This window comes from Podarcis vaucheri, assembly GCF_965113315.1.
Source record: "Podarcis vaucheri genome assembly, chromosome: Z".
Classification (NCBI taxonomy): domain Eukaryota; kingdom Metazoa; phylum Chordata; class Lepidosauria; order Squamata; family Lacertidae; genus Podarcis; species Podarcis vaucheri.
Genome location: NC_138758.1, coordinates 47553486 through 47567424, shown reverse-complemented (window position 1 = coordinate 47567424; position 13939 = coordinate 47553486). Strand labels below are relative to the sequence as shown.

Sequence of the window (13939 nt, the reverse complement as noted above, 5' to 3'; positions counted from 1 at the left end):
GAGGATAAGGCTATTGGTGGTTACCTGCCATGATGGCTATATTGTGCCTCCACAGCTGGAGACAGCATGCCTCTGAATGCTAGTTGCTGGGGCCTGCAGGTGGGGAGGGTGCTGCTGCATTCAGGTACTGCTTATGGGCTTCTCACAGGTATCTGTTTGGCCACTGTGAAACTAAGATGCTTCACTGGATGGGCCTTCAGACTTTTCTTGTGTGTCAACAGGAAAACTCAGCTAGAGCTTCTAGGATGATTGTGGTGGGGTGTTTCATTTTGTTTATCTTTATCTACCAAACATCTACTTCTCTATGTATTCATTTTGTTCTTCAGTGGTGCTTTATATGTCACATCTGGGGTTGGGGAAATTAGATTTTTATTAGTACATGCCAGGTTCACAATACATAAGATGAGGGGGAAACAACAACTGCAGCCACCTTTCCATAAATGACAAAAGAAATGTACAAAAAGGTAAAGCAGTGAAAAATTATTTCACAAAACACAATGCAAAACCTTGTGCTATTTATTTCTCTGTTAGAACAAGAAAGAAGAGTACAAACAGACTTGATTGGGTTCACTTCAGGGTATTTGCTCTGGAGAATTAAATTGCTTCTAAATCCCACTATATCATTTCAATAACAGTTGCTTTGCTCCTGAATTTCTGCATTTCTGAACTATCAAGGTAGTAAGAAAAATGTTTCAAATGGTCACTATCATTATCAGTTGTTGATTGTACTCTATTTAAAAGAAACTGGAAATACTGGATGATATCCAACTAAGTCCTATCCAGTGTAAACACATTGAAAACCGTGAACTTGCATTTTTCATTGATTTCCGCGGATCTGCTTGTGAGTATGACATAGTTGAATAGCATCCTCTGTGTTCACCATGAACTGCAAATATCTCACTGCTCATATAATATTTTGTTGATTTAAACTGCTTATTAAAAAATCACAAATATTTTGGTAAGTTTTATAGTTAGAGGAAAACTTCACGCTTTGATCAATTCCGCTCTCTGAAACGTGGGTCCAGAGGGCACCAGGTGATTCTGCAGAGGAGCTTTCTTCAAGGGGGGACTGCAGAAGGGAGGTGAAATAGATACTCTCTTATTTGTCCCTCACAAATATCATGCCTTGTGCAAAATTCTAGTCTAGAAATTGTGTTTTGAGTCAACTTTGAAAAGTTGGATGCATCTTCTTTCTAAAGTCGGCTTCTGGCCCCCTCCCTTTTTTTAAAGGCACGATTCCCCAATCCACGCTCCAGTACATGAGCAGTCTTACCAGCGTCAGAAAATTCAAGAGATCCACAGCATCTGTGCAACTTACCGCCAGCACCTGTCCAATTTGATCAGAGCTTTTGAGGAGCTGTTGCAGGCCAGTGAAGTAGATTATTGTGTTGCAGAGGGCTTCCGCGAACAGCTGAATCAAAGTGCCCAGCTGTTTGAGAGGCTGGAACAGCAGTGTCTGTATGGTGCGTGGCTGTGTTTGTTGCTTATCTTCAGTTATAGATCTCAGACACACATTCCTATCTGTTTTCTGGGCTCCTATCTGTGTGCCAATGTTTTTTCTTTCCCCTTCTCCTTATCGCATGGTGATTGTCGAAGATTGGGCCCCTCATTTATCATTTAAGATAGGAATATAGATATACTATAGGATCTTCAACAAATGTTGCAGAGTTGAGTGCTGCTGTTCAGTTTTTAAAAGGTATATTTTAAACTCTGGACAGAAATTCCAGGCAATCCCACAAACTGCAATCCCATTGGGTAGCAGTACCAACCAAGTGTGCTACCAAGTGCATGCCCCATTAGGTGTGCAGAAGTGTAACTTTATGGGCACAGCATGGGGTTGCAAATATTTCTGGGTTTGCTGTTCCTTTGTTTTCCGATACCAAGAGACTTTAATTTGAGAAACAATATTGTAGTTTACTTGTCCTAGCTGTATTCTCAAAAGACTTGAGTGTATTCAATTATCATATATCAAATTCTTCACATTGGAAATAAGTTTCTCCAGCGAATAAACATTAAAATGCCTTTCTGTTCAAATCAGCAGATGGTATCATATATACTAATGAAATTGCTGACAACTGAGACAATTCAATATATCTTTGCACAATAGGGTTGCACTGAATCACAAGTAAAGACGAGGGCTGGAGCAGAATATTCAAGCAGGCTGAAAGTTAGAGTGGCAGTGATAGTCCACTGTTTTGTGGAAGGGCTGTGGTTTGGGGGTGCAGATTTGATTTTTAAAAATTCTGTTTAGTAAAGGCATTTATACTTAGCCCTGTAGCCAAAAAGGCTCCCAGAAAGACTTAAAAATCAGCAGTAAGAAGGTCCCTGCCCTCAAACTTTATAGAATATAAAAAGACGTGCCTCTCCTTATGATGTCTATGCATCAGCCTGTCATAATAATAACCTTTAAACAAAATTTGCCTTCCTAAACAAGGGGTGGATAGGTTCCCCCAGCCCAATGCATCCATATGTTTTGGTGTCAGTGGCCAGCTGCTTTTGCAGTCATCATTCCCTCACTGCCTCCTTGGTCCTTTGGCATGAGTAGAGGACTTGGGGGAAGGAAGGGTTATTTCTTTCCTCTGGGCTTTTGCAGAGGCAGGGCCACAGGAGAAACTTGTGCTGCTTCTTCAGGTGTTTAGCACAAAATGAGAGCAGCCTCCTCCCCAGCCTATTTTCTCCCAAGTCTTCTGGTATATGGAGGGGACTCAGGAATTGAGTTGACACATCCCTGTCTTTCTGGAGACCCTGTAAAAAACTGGCCAGATTGGGTTTAGGTGTGGCGCTGCCTGGTGGTCAGTAGGCAATAATGCAAGCTTGAAATATTAATTAATTGATTAAAAAAGGAAGCTGCCATCTTGGCTCCTCCCCGCTCCTCTCTCCCTCAGTTTTTAATTTTGCCTTGTGGGAAGTGGTTGTTTCTTCCAGAGTCTTCTGGTGCACACCTTTTTTCAGGCTGGTTAATTCCTTGTTTATTCTATCTCTTGTTGAATTTCTCTGTGGCTCTAGTTCCTTTACCTTCTGCTTATTTTCACTACTTATAAGTATCAGTAGCTTCTGTATTTCTCCCTCTCAAACCCTAATCCTGAGTGCAGTTAAGGCTTTGGAAACGGAAACTGTTAGTTCTCCGTGGGGGTTTAGCCAGTTTTCTGCCACTTTGCTAACAATCTGCAAACAACTGGCTATTGTTCTGCTTCTTTGCCTGCATTTAAATGGTAAAGGCACAGATGAAATCCACACTCTCCTGCCAGGAGAGAATTGCAGCAGCAAACTACAGCCTGTAAAGGCAATAGACATGATTCAGCTAGATCTGCCTCTACTCAGACTTTAGCTCCAGCCCTCCTCCCATGTAAGCAGCAGCTACTGCTACTTTCAACAGTTATGACAGATCTTCCCAGTTTACCAGCCTCTCCTTCCCGCTCTCTAGGGGATTTCTATACAGAACATCTCAGAGCCAGATCAGGTGTGCCCATAAATTCCCCTTTATATGGCATTATTCTAACTAGGGGAGAGGTGTGCAATAGAAAACACAGCAGGAGGCTCTGTCCCTGCTTTGGCTGAAGAATGCTCACTGCACAGAGAGAGGATTTCAACAGAATACAGTGGACCCTTGGGTTGCGAATATGATCCGTGTGGGCTGCACGTTCACAACCTGCAGCGTTTGCAATCTGCATCTCCGCATGCGTGGGTTGCGATTTAGTGCTTCTGCACATGTGCAAAGCGCAAATTAGCGCTTCTGCGCATGCGTGACCGCAGAAACCCAAAAGTAACCTGTTCCGGTACTTCCAGGATTTAGTGGTCTGCATCCCGAAAAAATGCAATCTGAAGTGGCTGTAACCCGAGGTATGGCTGTATTCCTGTGGAGGACAAGGAGAGCAAGCAGTTCAATCACAAGGAAGCTCTCCCTCAGCTGGACTTAGAAGAATTCCTCATTCTAATAATAATAATAATAATAATAATAATAATAATAATAATAATAATAATAATTTATTATTTATTATTTATACCCTGCCCATCTGGCTGGGCTTCCCCTTCCTATGGAAACTCCTATCAGAGCCAAGGTCTGATATGCAGCTCACCCCAGCATGAACCAGCCTCAATATTCAATATTCAATACTCAATACACAACTGTCCAGAATCGGTCTCAACTGATGAAGTTTTCTGCATTGTTTATTCCTTAATTTCCAATCTACTTCACTGCCCCAAGGAGGCCTAGCTAAGTAAGTACTTTTACCTTCAGCCCCATATCAGTTTTCAAATGTTCTACACCAAGAATCTGTATCTACTATTACTCCCTCCACCTCCAGGAGGCAGTCTAAAGTGTGACCTTCACGCAGGAGTTCTTAGTCTCAACCCAGGCATTGTTTCCCTTGAAGACCTTGACTCCGACCATCAGCCACAGGATGACGGTGATGATGGGTGGTAAATGAGGAGTCTGATTCTTGCAGAGTTACCAGCACTCTGATTTCTTTACTCCCTGGTGCAAATCTATTCTGTGATTTTTCTGTGATACCTTTACTCTTATATGCTTTGTCTGATAGTTCCTCCATCATACTTTTCTACCTTTCTTACTGAGAAGTCTCAGTGAATCCTTTAGGCAACCTTTTCCTGTTGAAAGCTGCCTCCCACACTATACTAATACCAAATCTCCCAACTTTCTGGCTTGTTATCTAAAAACTGAAGCAGGGAGGAGCTAAGACTGCAACTTCCTGCTTGAATTTTATTTTTTTTAAGCTTGCAATGTTGCCTATTGACCGCCAGGCAGTGCCAAACCTAAAATCTGGTGGCAGCTTTTACAGGATCTAGAAATACTTTTCATGGTAAATATAAGTCCTTTCTGTAGCAAGCTTGGGGGACAGATTGCAATGGCTTGAGTTTCTTGCAGGGAAAAACTATTAAGAGGGACTTGCACGATTTCTTTGCCTCTCCAACACCACACCCTTTTCTCCAAGGCCTCTGCATTTGACTTGGGGAGGGTGGGGACTAAGCATGCCAGGTTTGCAGAATGCAGAACCAGGAAAAATCTGGTTTCTTTCAGTGGCCACATGCCTCTGAATACCAGTAGCTGGGGAGGTGGAGAGAGCACTTTATCATTTCAGCATAATTTTGAAAGGCTTCTTTTCCCCTATTGCAGGAGAGTCAATAGATGATGAGATGACACAACTATGTGGCCTTGCACAAAGGTAAGTGCATCATTTCCTTTTGCTAACCTTTCTTTATTAGTTCAGTACACTTAGCAGTTACAATTGGGGCACAACGTTTTTAAGAATTACATTAGGCTGAAGGTTGAGAGTCTGGTGTCCTCCTGCTCCCCTGCATATTTTGTGGGATTCAGGTGAGACAGTGAACATATCCCTTGATGAACTCTAGGGCAAATAAGGGAAAAGCTTATTCCACATCAAGGAATCCATTGAAACATCAATTGATCATTGCTATATTAGCATTTTTTTTTGGGGGGGGGGGGAGAAACTTATTTGTTTTGCTATTCCATATGAGAAGGGTTACCAGGATTGCCACTCTTTCCAGGCTGCTTAGGTAGCTCTCCCATTAAACATTTCATTCAGTGGCTTGCAAATCATATTTTTAAAATAGAAGTCCCTGTCATCAGACTCTTGCCCTTTAAAAAGACGGGGGGAAAGAATGGGGGGGGGGAGAGGAAAAGAAGCAAATTCTGACACCAAATTCTTAACATTACAAGATGTTGTAAGCAGTGGATCATAGCAGGAATCTATGGCTAGTCATATTCTGAGTATACCCTTTTAAATTAATGAACATGACTAGCCTAGATCTATTCAGTGGGTCTACTCTGAGTAGAATGTAGTTGGAAATAATCCTCAGCTTCTTGTCACTCCCAGATTGGCTCATGGGGGCCCTGTTGATGCCACCACTCCCAGAGCAGCTAATCCTGTTCATCTTCCTCACAGGGCAGGTGCAATTGATGGCCTTGGGAAGTGTGGGAAGAGGCCCAGTCCATCTGGTGAGAGCAGCAGCAAGTGGAAGTGGTAGTTCCTTGCCGTCTGCTACTTCTGTGATTCATAGTGGTCATGAACTTGGCTATGTAACTTACCATAAATAAGCTCTCCAGACATTAGGCAGAATTCATGTTAAGACATCCCCTCTTCTTTTTCTTCTATAGTTTATCTGACTTGGAGATGCCACAAAAGCCATCCTCTTTGGAATCCCTCCAGCCTGAAAAAGAAGAAATGGAGGGCGAGAGGGAAAACCTGGCAATCATGCCGGTCAAATTCCCCCCAGGTAAACTAGTTTACTCTAGCAGAGGGAATATTTAGCAGCCTTGAGGCATCATTGGAAAAGGAAGTTTCTGGTTTGAATGCCATAATTGGTACACTGGTCGGGTTAGTGGAGACAGGAATTCTGATTGCAGCAGTGCAGACAGGACCTACCAGCAAAGAAACTGAAGTTAGTGATGGTTTGAAGATACATCAAGATTTAGATAGGTCTGAGATTGCTAAGTCCATATCAGTAACTGAACAATTTTGTTGTTGGAATCTTTCTGTCTTGAGAGAGTAGAGTGCACCTCTGTGGCTGCAGACATTGATAACTCGTAACTGCTGCCTCCTGTGTTGTTTTTGCTGCATTATATGTTTGCTGACAGAGAGCTGTTAGTTAGAATTAAAAGGCTGCACAACCAGTAGCAAGTTAAATATCCCTCTCCTGTGCATAGCAGAAAAAGGAAATTGCAATCTGGGAAAAGGCAACTTGAGAGGAAAGAACAGGACATTCTCAAGCTATAAGGCCTTTGCTACTTTTACTAATAATATCCAGATACGCTCCAATAGTCAAGAAGGGAAGATTCATTATATTGGCCCAAATGCAGGTATTGGAAGAAATATACCCAAGTTAGAGGTTCAAAACTTCAACCCTGCTAGCAATTTATTTTTCAGAAATCAAAAGAATTATACATTAACAAATGCTCAAGATAAGACCAGGCCTAGGGGTAATTATAGAAAATCAAATTATGATACCTTCAGCTCTCCTTTAAGATACCATAACTGACTAGAAAACATCCAAAAAGGTCTTAATAGTTTTTCCTGGAACCTGGCAGGTTGGGATAATAAGATGGATAAGGATTTTATTTGTATGCTCTAGCAGTTTGATAAAATATGTTTGCAGGAGACTTGGTCTTATTAACCTAAGCTGCTCCTGCCCTCAACTTACAGGATTGTAACTCTTCTAGCCAGTCAGCTGTTAAGAAATTTAAAAGGGGCTGAGGAAGTCAGAGCTTGACTTATTTTATATGACTTGATTTGGCAGGAGAAGTTTGGATAGCAGATTTTGGAATTCAAAATAATTATAAGTGCCAGTAGAAATCAAAACTGAGCGCTATAAGGAATGCATAGCATGGTGGATGCCTACCATGACTGGCTTATTTACTACCATAAACAAGGGCAAAAACTATTGGCCACTTAGCTTGTTAGACATCTCAAAGCTATGCATGGTATCTCCTTCAAAAATAATCAGACTGGTTGCAAAATAACGACATTATTCATGAAAACAAGTGGGGTTCAGAGAAGGACACAGTACCATTGATCAATGTTTTATTCTGAACCATTGTATAAGGAAATAGATTAGGAACATTAAGAATAATCTTTATGTAGCCTTTTTATCTCTGCTGCATTTGCCTCTATTAATCGAAACAGACTGGGAGAAATTACAAATTGCCAATACTGACTGCAGATTTCTGTTATTGATCTAACAGCTGTACTGAAATGAGGGTCAGAGTAGGTTTAAAACGGGTCGGACCACGGCCGCGCCCACATGAGTGCATGCACTTGCGATTTCCAGGGTCTGCACAGTCACGATTTTCGTTGTTTGCACTCGCGCAGATGTGATTTCTGGTGTCTGCGTGTGCACAGATGCAGTTTCCAGCACTGTGGAAGCGAGTCCCTACGCTGTGCTGCGCCGGTGTAGCACAGCACACTGGGACTCGCCGAGTGGGCGGCTTGGTTCTGGGGCGGCTCGTGGGCCAGTTAAATGGCCTCTGTGGGCTGTTTCCTGCCCATGGGCTGCACATTGCCGACCCCTGGTTTAAAAGGTTGCACTCTGGCTCCCACTCTTTTAAACTTTAATATTAATGACAGGAAAGCCTATATATTACTCTTAATGATTTGTTAGCAAACACAGTCCTAAGTATAAATGGTATTTAGATCAGCAAGCTGTAGAACAAACTCACTCATATCTGGGTGTTCTCTTTAGTGAAACCCTCTCTTGGAAGTGCTGTATGGAGGAAGTAAAAGTCAAAGCAGAGAAAAGCATAGGGACATTGATGAAGTTTTATTACAATAAGGTAGGGCAGCTGATTGAACCTGCCCAAAATATACTTGGTAGCAAAGTGCTTATCCAGTGCTCTGTGGTGTTGAAATCTGAGGCTCTGATTTTAACTCCATTAAAGTTTTGGAAACTGTGCAGAATATATATATTTTTCCCTGGAAGAAATACTCTCTACCATCAGGAATATCAGGAGCTCTTCTTTGTACAAAATCCAAGTGGCTGACAATTAAGGCAAGAGTAGACTGCACTCAGTTAAAGTATATTAGAAGAATTGCTGTTATGCCAATTGAGTGTTTTCCTGTGCTGTGCTATAGGGAATTGGGTGAGAACCAGTGCTGAAAAGCAGCTTGTCAAGATATTTTAGACTATGATTATTTTCCAGAACTGAACTCTGCATTTACCTTGAATACATGCCAACTAAGGGATTGGCTCTTCTGGACAGAATCCAGAAGGGACCTGCAACTTATTAGAAATACTAAATTTCATCCTTAGTATCCACTCCCAAGAACAGAGCATTTTACAGCTAGTTATCTGACCGAACTCTTAACAGCTTCCTTAAAAATGCCTTTACAGTGGTGCCCCGCAAGACGAATGCCTCGCAAGACAAAAAACCCGCTAGACAAAAGGGTTTTCCATTCTTGTGTTGCTTCGCTAGACGGATTTCCCTATGGGCTTGCTTCGCAAGACGAAAAAGTCTTGCGAGTCTTGCCATTTTTTTCCGCTCCCCCCTTTTTCTAAGCCGCTAAGCCGCTAATAGCCTTTTAGCCGCTTAGCCGCTAAACCGCTAATAGCGCTAAGCCGCTAATAGGGTTGCTTCGCAAGACGAAAAAACGGCTAGACGAAGAGACTCGCGGAACGGATTATTTTCGTCTTGCGAGGCACCACTGTATTGCGCTGCGTTTCCAAGTGATGCCCACCACATCCTTGGATGGGTACTGCAACAAGGTCCCGTGCATCAACAGACTTTGTATTTCTGGTCTACCTCAGGTGGAAGATATTACTCATTATCTGTTAGCCTGCCCCCTTATATATAGACCTGAGATCAGTTTTGAAATCTTTGATCACATAAATAAACAAGCAAGCAAGCAAGCAAGCAAGCAGGTAAAGCATCGCAGAAATGGTCCAATTTCATTTGAGTGACAACAATAGCTTCATAACTCAGAGAGTGGCCCTCTGTGCATTGGCTGCAAAAAAAAGAGGGAAAAGGAGTTTGATAAAATCACTACAGTGGTACCTCTGGATGCGAACGGGATCTGTTCTGAAGCCCTGTTCGCATCCTGAAGTGAACGTAACCCGCATCTGCACGTGTGCAGGTCGTGATTCGTCGCTTCCGCGCATGCGCATGCCGTCATTTTGAGCGTCCGCCTGTGCGAGCGGCGAAACCTGGAAGTAACACGCTCTGTTACTTCCGGGTCGCCGTGGAGTGCAACCTGAAAATGCTTAACCTGATGCTACTTCAACCCGAGGTATGACTGTATTAGTTGTTGTGGTGATTCGGAGGTATAATCTGAAATCAAGCTACATTTAAGCTTACTGGTGTCTCTGGTATCTTCTGCATCGTGGATGTTGGCTTATATTATGGATGTTTGTTCTGTACAGTGGTGCCCCGCAAGACGAGTGCCTCGCAAGACGGAAAACTCGCTAGACGAAAGAGTTTTCCGTTTTGGAGGTGCTTCGCGAAACGAATTTCCTATGGGCTTGCTTCGCAAGATGACAATGTCTTGCGAGTTCCTGCTGGTTCCCCCCCCTTTTCTAAGCCGCTAATCCGCTTATCAGCTGATCCGATCAGCAGATAAGCCGCTAAAAGCCGCTAATCCGTCAATGGGCTTGCTTCGCAAGACGAAAAAACCGCTAGACGAAGAGGATCACAGAACGGATTCTTTTCGTCTTGCGAGGCACCACTGTATTATATTATAAATACTATTGCTACAAGTTTGTCATGGCCTTTGGCTAGAACAGTAAACTTACAAAGAACAACTAGTTTACCCACTACAGGTTTACTAGGCATAGAAGGACATCTACTAGATTTTCTGGCTAGGATTCCATCCTCCGCCATTGTTATTTTAAATTGAGGCACACAGACCTATTGGCTGACAGAATGTGCTTCATTGTTTTATGAGTACTCCAAGATCAGCTTGGAGCAAAAGATGTAAACATAATAATTCTACAGGAATAAGTTTTGAATTTCAGAACTAAATGGAGTTCACAGTCCTTTCTCTTGAAAATCTATTTCTGGATACCCTAAGATTTCTTCATTTCAGTAATATAATTTAAGGTGTGAGAGCACTCATTTTGTTGCTAATATTGTGAAATTGTAGGTAGTAGGTAGATCCATTTTACCACAAATCACTCAGAGATCTTCTACCAGTGGATTCAATCTGCCTATCCTTGTTTTAGACTTTTAGTGTTTGTATTTTAAAAATAGATGGACTTTTCTCTAAAATTCAAATTAGGAGGTAGAATACAGACAAACTGATAGGTGATGTTTAAGTTACATGGTTTCTACCACTATAAAAGCCCAGGTACTGTTTCATTGGGATTGAAGTGTGCTGCATAATTAATAGGAGGAGTGAGACTTGACCTGGAACAGGACACCCAGTGCAACTGATGCTTACCAGGCTGTTCTGCTAGAGACTCAATTGAAAGCAGGTGGTGTTTGCAAAATGCTCTGTTTAAAATAAAACAGAATTTATTGGAACTGGCTGAACTAACAAATAAAATGGAATAGGTGAATTCCTGACCGATGTGGAAGTTACTGCAGGTGGAGGGAACCTGCAGTCAACCATCAAAGGTACTTTTTAATTGAAACAGAATACTGTGTAATATGCTTCCTTATTTTTTTCCTGTGCTATGTGAATCAAACTCATCTACTAAATAGTTTCATAAAGTGTTGTCCGAGTTCATGATGCTCTACAGAGTATCATTAGTGAAACTAAGGGGTTCCTGCCCCAGTAAATTTACAAACCACATGTCAACAGTAGTTTGAGATCAGAGATAGAGAAGGAAGAAGTGAGTGTAGGACAGGGTCACAGGAAGAAGAAAGAAAGGAAGAGTTTCAAAAGAGTGACCAAATGCATTGACATGTAAAGTGGACTTATTTTCAGGAATGAAGCTGGGGAGTTGAAAAAACCCTTTTTTTAGATTAGCTTGCCTTGTCACCTGAGATTGCCACCTGAGATTCTTCATATGGTAGCCCTGAATTCAAAAGGTAGGCTGGTTGCACAGGAAAGAGAGGGCCGTCCCTGTGGTGGTACCTCAACTATTGAACTTCCTCCCTAGCAGAACTCAAATTACTGTGTTGAGAAGGTAGTGGGGGACATAATTTGACAAAGCATGAAATGGGAGGTATAGATTGCATTAAGAGTCTTCCATACCTCCTCCCTAATTACTGAAGTGAGGTGAAGTCTTTCTGAGCTTTCAACAGCACTCTACTGCTTCTTCCTTATTCTTCTGTTGTCTTTTAATCCATTTTAGTTGGCATTTTGTATTGCATTTAATTGGTCTGTCAGCTGCCTTGAAAGCTATTCTGATGGGAAAGATGGGAATATAAACATGTGTACATACACACACATATACACGAAAGTGTAGGCAGCTTCCATTGCCCTCTGCGAGTTGAAGGAAGATAGGAAATCTGGGAGGAGTTGGTGACATTTCTTCAATAGCATTGATATAAATCAGGTCAGGGGAACCTCTGGCCCTCTGGTTGTTGCTGGACTCCAGCTCCCTTCAGCCCTAGCCAGCATAGCCAATGGTCAGGGATGACGGGAGCATGGACTCCAATGACATTGGGTGTGGGGGAGCACAGTGATTGTAGCCAACTTTGCTTTGAGAGTTACTGACTTGTGTATGCCCCACACAGATTATATTACTACTACAGTGGTACCTGGGGTTAAGTACTTAATTCATTACGGAGGTCCCTTCTTAACCTGAAGCACCACTTTAGCTAATAGGGCCTCCCGCTGCCGCTTCGCGATTTCTGTTCTCATCCTGAAGCAAAGTTCTTAACCTGAGGTACTAATTCTGGGTCAGCGGAGTCTGTAACCTGAAGCGTATGTAACCCAAGGTACCACTGTATTACTATTAAATTTTCTGTACCACCCTTCATCCAATTTGTGTCAGATTTTATATTTTGTGTGTCAGGGTAAAATGACTGATGCTGGCTTTTGGAGACCTAAATGTGAAAGCCCTCCAGTAACTAGTAAAGAGCCATAATATTTTCAGTCCCCTGCTCCAGACTTTGATATGGCCACTCTCTTGCCATTTATTTAGAGTTGTTGATGGAGCATCTCCAAGAAATACGAATGTTGAGGCACCAGCTTGAGGAATCCATCAGAACCAACGACCGGCTAAGGAAGCAACTTGAGCAACAAGTGTCAGACTCTGCTCAGGAGCAAGGTAGAATATTTGAAGTCAAAGTCTGCTTAGGAAGGTTGGAAGGAAGAAGAGCTGTGTAGACCTCCAAAAAGAAAATAGCCTTCCTTTATATGCAAACAGTGATATAACAATATGGGTTTCATGAGTATTTGTACCTGCCCCATATCAGAAGACACAGGAAAGGCGCTGAACTTCCTCCTCAGGCTCTGCTTTGAACCCTACTCTTATTAAATGTTGCATTTTTAAGCATCCTATGGTTGCGCTTTTGTTGTTGTTTTTAAATGGTGCTATCTGGAAATGGTGATTCCTCTCAGGAGTAATTTACACTAATGGAAAAGTATATATATAAATGCCTCTGAGTTTGTTCATGAAGTATTTACAAGCAGCTGGAAAGCCATGCTGTTCACTTGCGAAATGACCACACCTGAAACTATTCCAGCTCTTGTTTTTATGGCTTCATAAAGATTTGAGGAAAGGACATCTGGTTAATGCAGCAGGCATACAATCTCTTACACCTTTTCATCCATCTTTCTGTTACTTTGGTTAATCAAATTTATCACTGTGTGATGGATTCCTTACCAGTGCGGAAAAAGGAGCAGGGCTGTTTCGTATTTGTAAGTGAGAGAATCCTTCCAGCTCCTTCGTATTTTGATGGCAAATCAAGACAAGGCAGCAGGAGAGCTATGTTTAAGCTGAAAAGTAGTGTGGGGAGGGGAATCAAGTTGGAAAACCAATGCTGAGGGAATGGAGCGTGTCTCTCCCCTGGTTTGGTTTCTGTATCTTTTCTTCTGTGGGGTAAGCAGCTTTGAGGGAGAGTGGATTTGGATCAAAAAACATGAAGGAAAGGGGCTAACGCTCTGCATTGCAGCCTGGTCCTGTTCATTATTTTTTAGGCAAGGAGATAGGATCGCTGCAGTTTCTGTTTAACCTCTTAAGAAATGTGGGCTATCTGATGATTAATCTTCAGCCATCTTGTCCATTTGACCTTGAGGCTGTGGGCTCAAACTACACAGCACATAAAATGTATTATTGTGTTTAATGTGGGCTTGCTTATTGAATTACTCCCTTGCTTATGGCTATTCCAGTGCACAAGAAGGGAAGGGGGTTTCTACTGACCCAATGAAAAGTAGTGCTGTGCTGCCTGTTTACTGGATCCAGACAGGGGACATACTTCTGCCAGTGGTTAAAACTCTCTCTGGTGGTGACAGCCAGGGAGACGGGCCATCCTGCTCTTCAGACTTATGCTGTCCGGGGTTAGCATAAATTAGGCTAATCA

General features: G+C 42.3%; 1 protein-coding gene across 3 annotated transcripts in view; it reads left to right on the top strand.

The window, feature by feature from the left end:
* The window catches only part of CDK5RAP2 (CDK5 regulatory subunit associated protein 2), a 142799-nt gene that overhangs the window by 103466 nt on the left and 25394 nt on the right, over nt 1–13939 (top strand). For 2 of the 3 annotated variants that reach the window (XM_082208776.1, XM_082208774.1), the window contains 4 exons: nt 1231–1463; nt 5132–5180; nt 6134–6252; nt 12559–12684. In XM_082208776.1, coding sequence (XP_082064902.1) covers nt 1231–1463; nt 5132–5180; nt 6134–6252; nt 12559–12684 — 527 coding nt within the window. The remainder of the gene's footprint in view (nt 1–1230; nt 1464–5131; nt 5181–6133; nt 6253–12558; nt 12685–13939) is intronic. The other variant, XM_082208775.1, reaches the window with a different exon arrangement.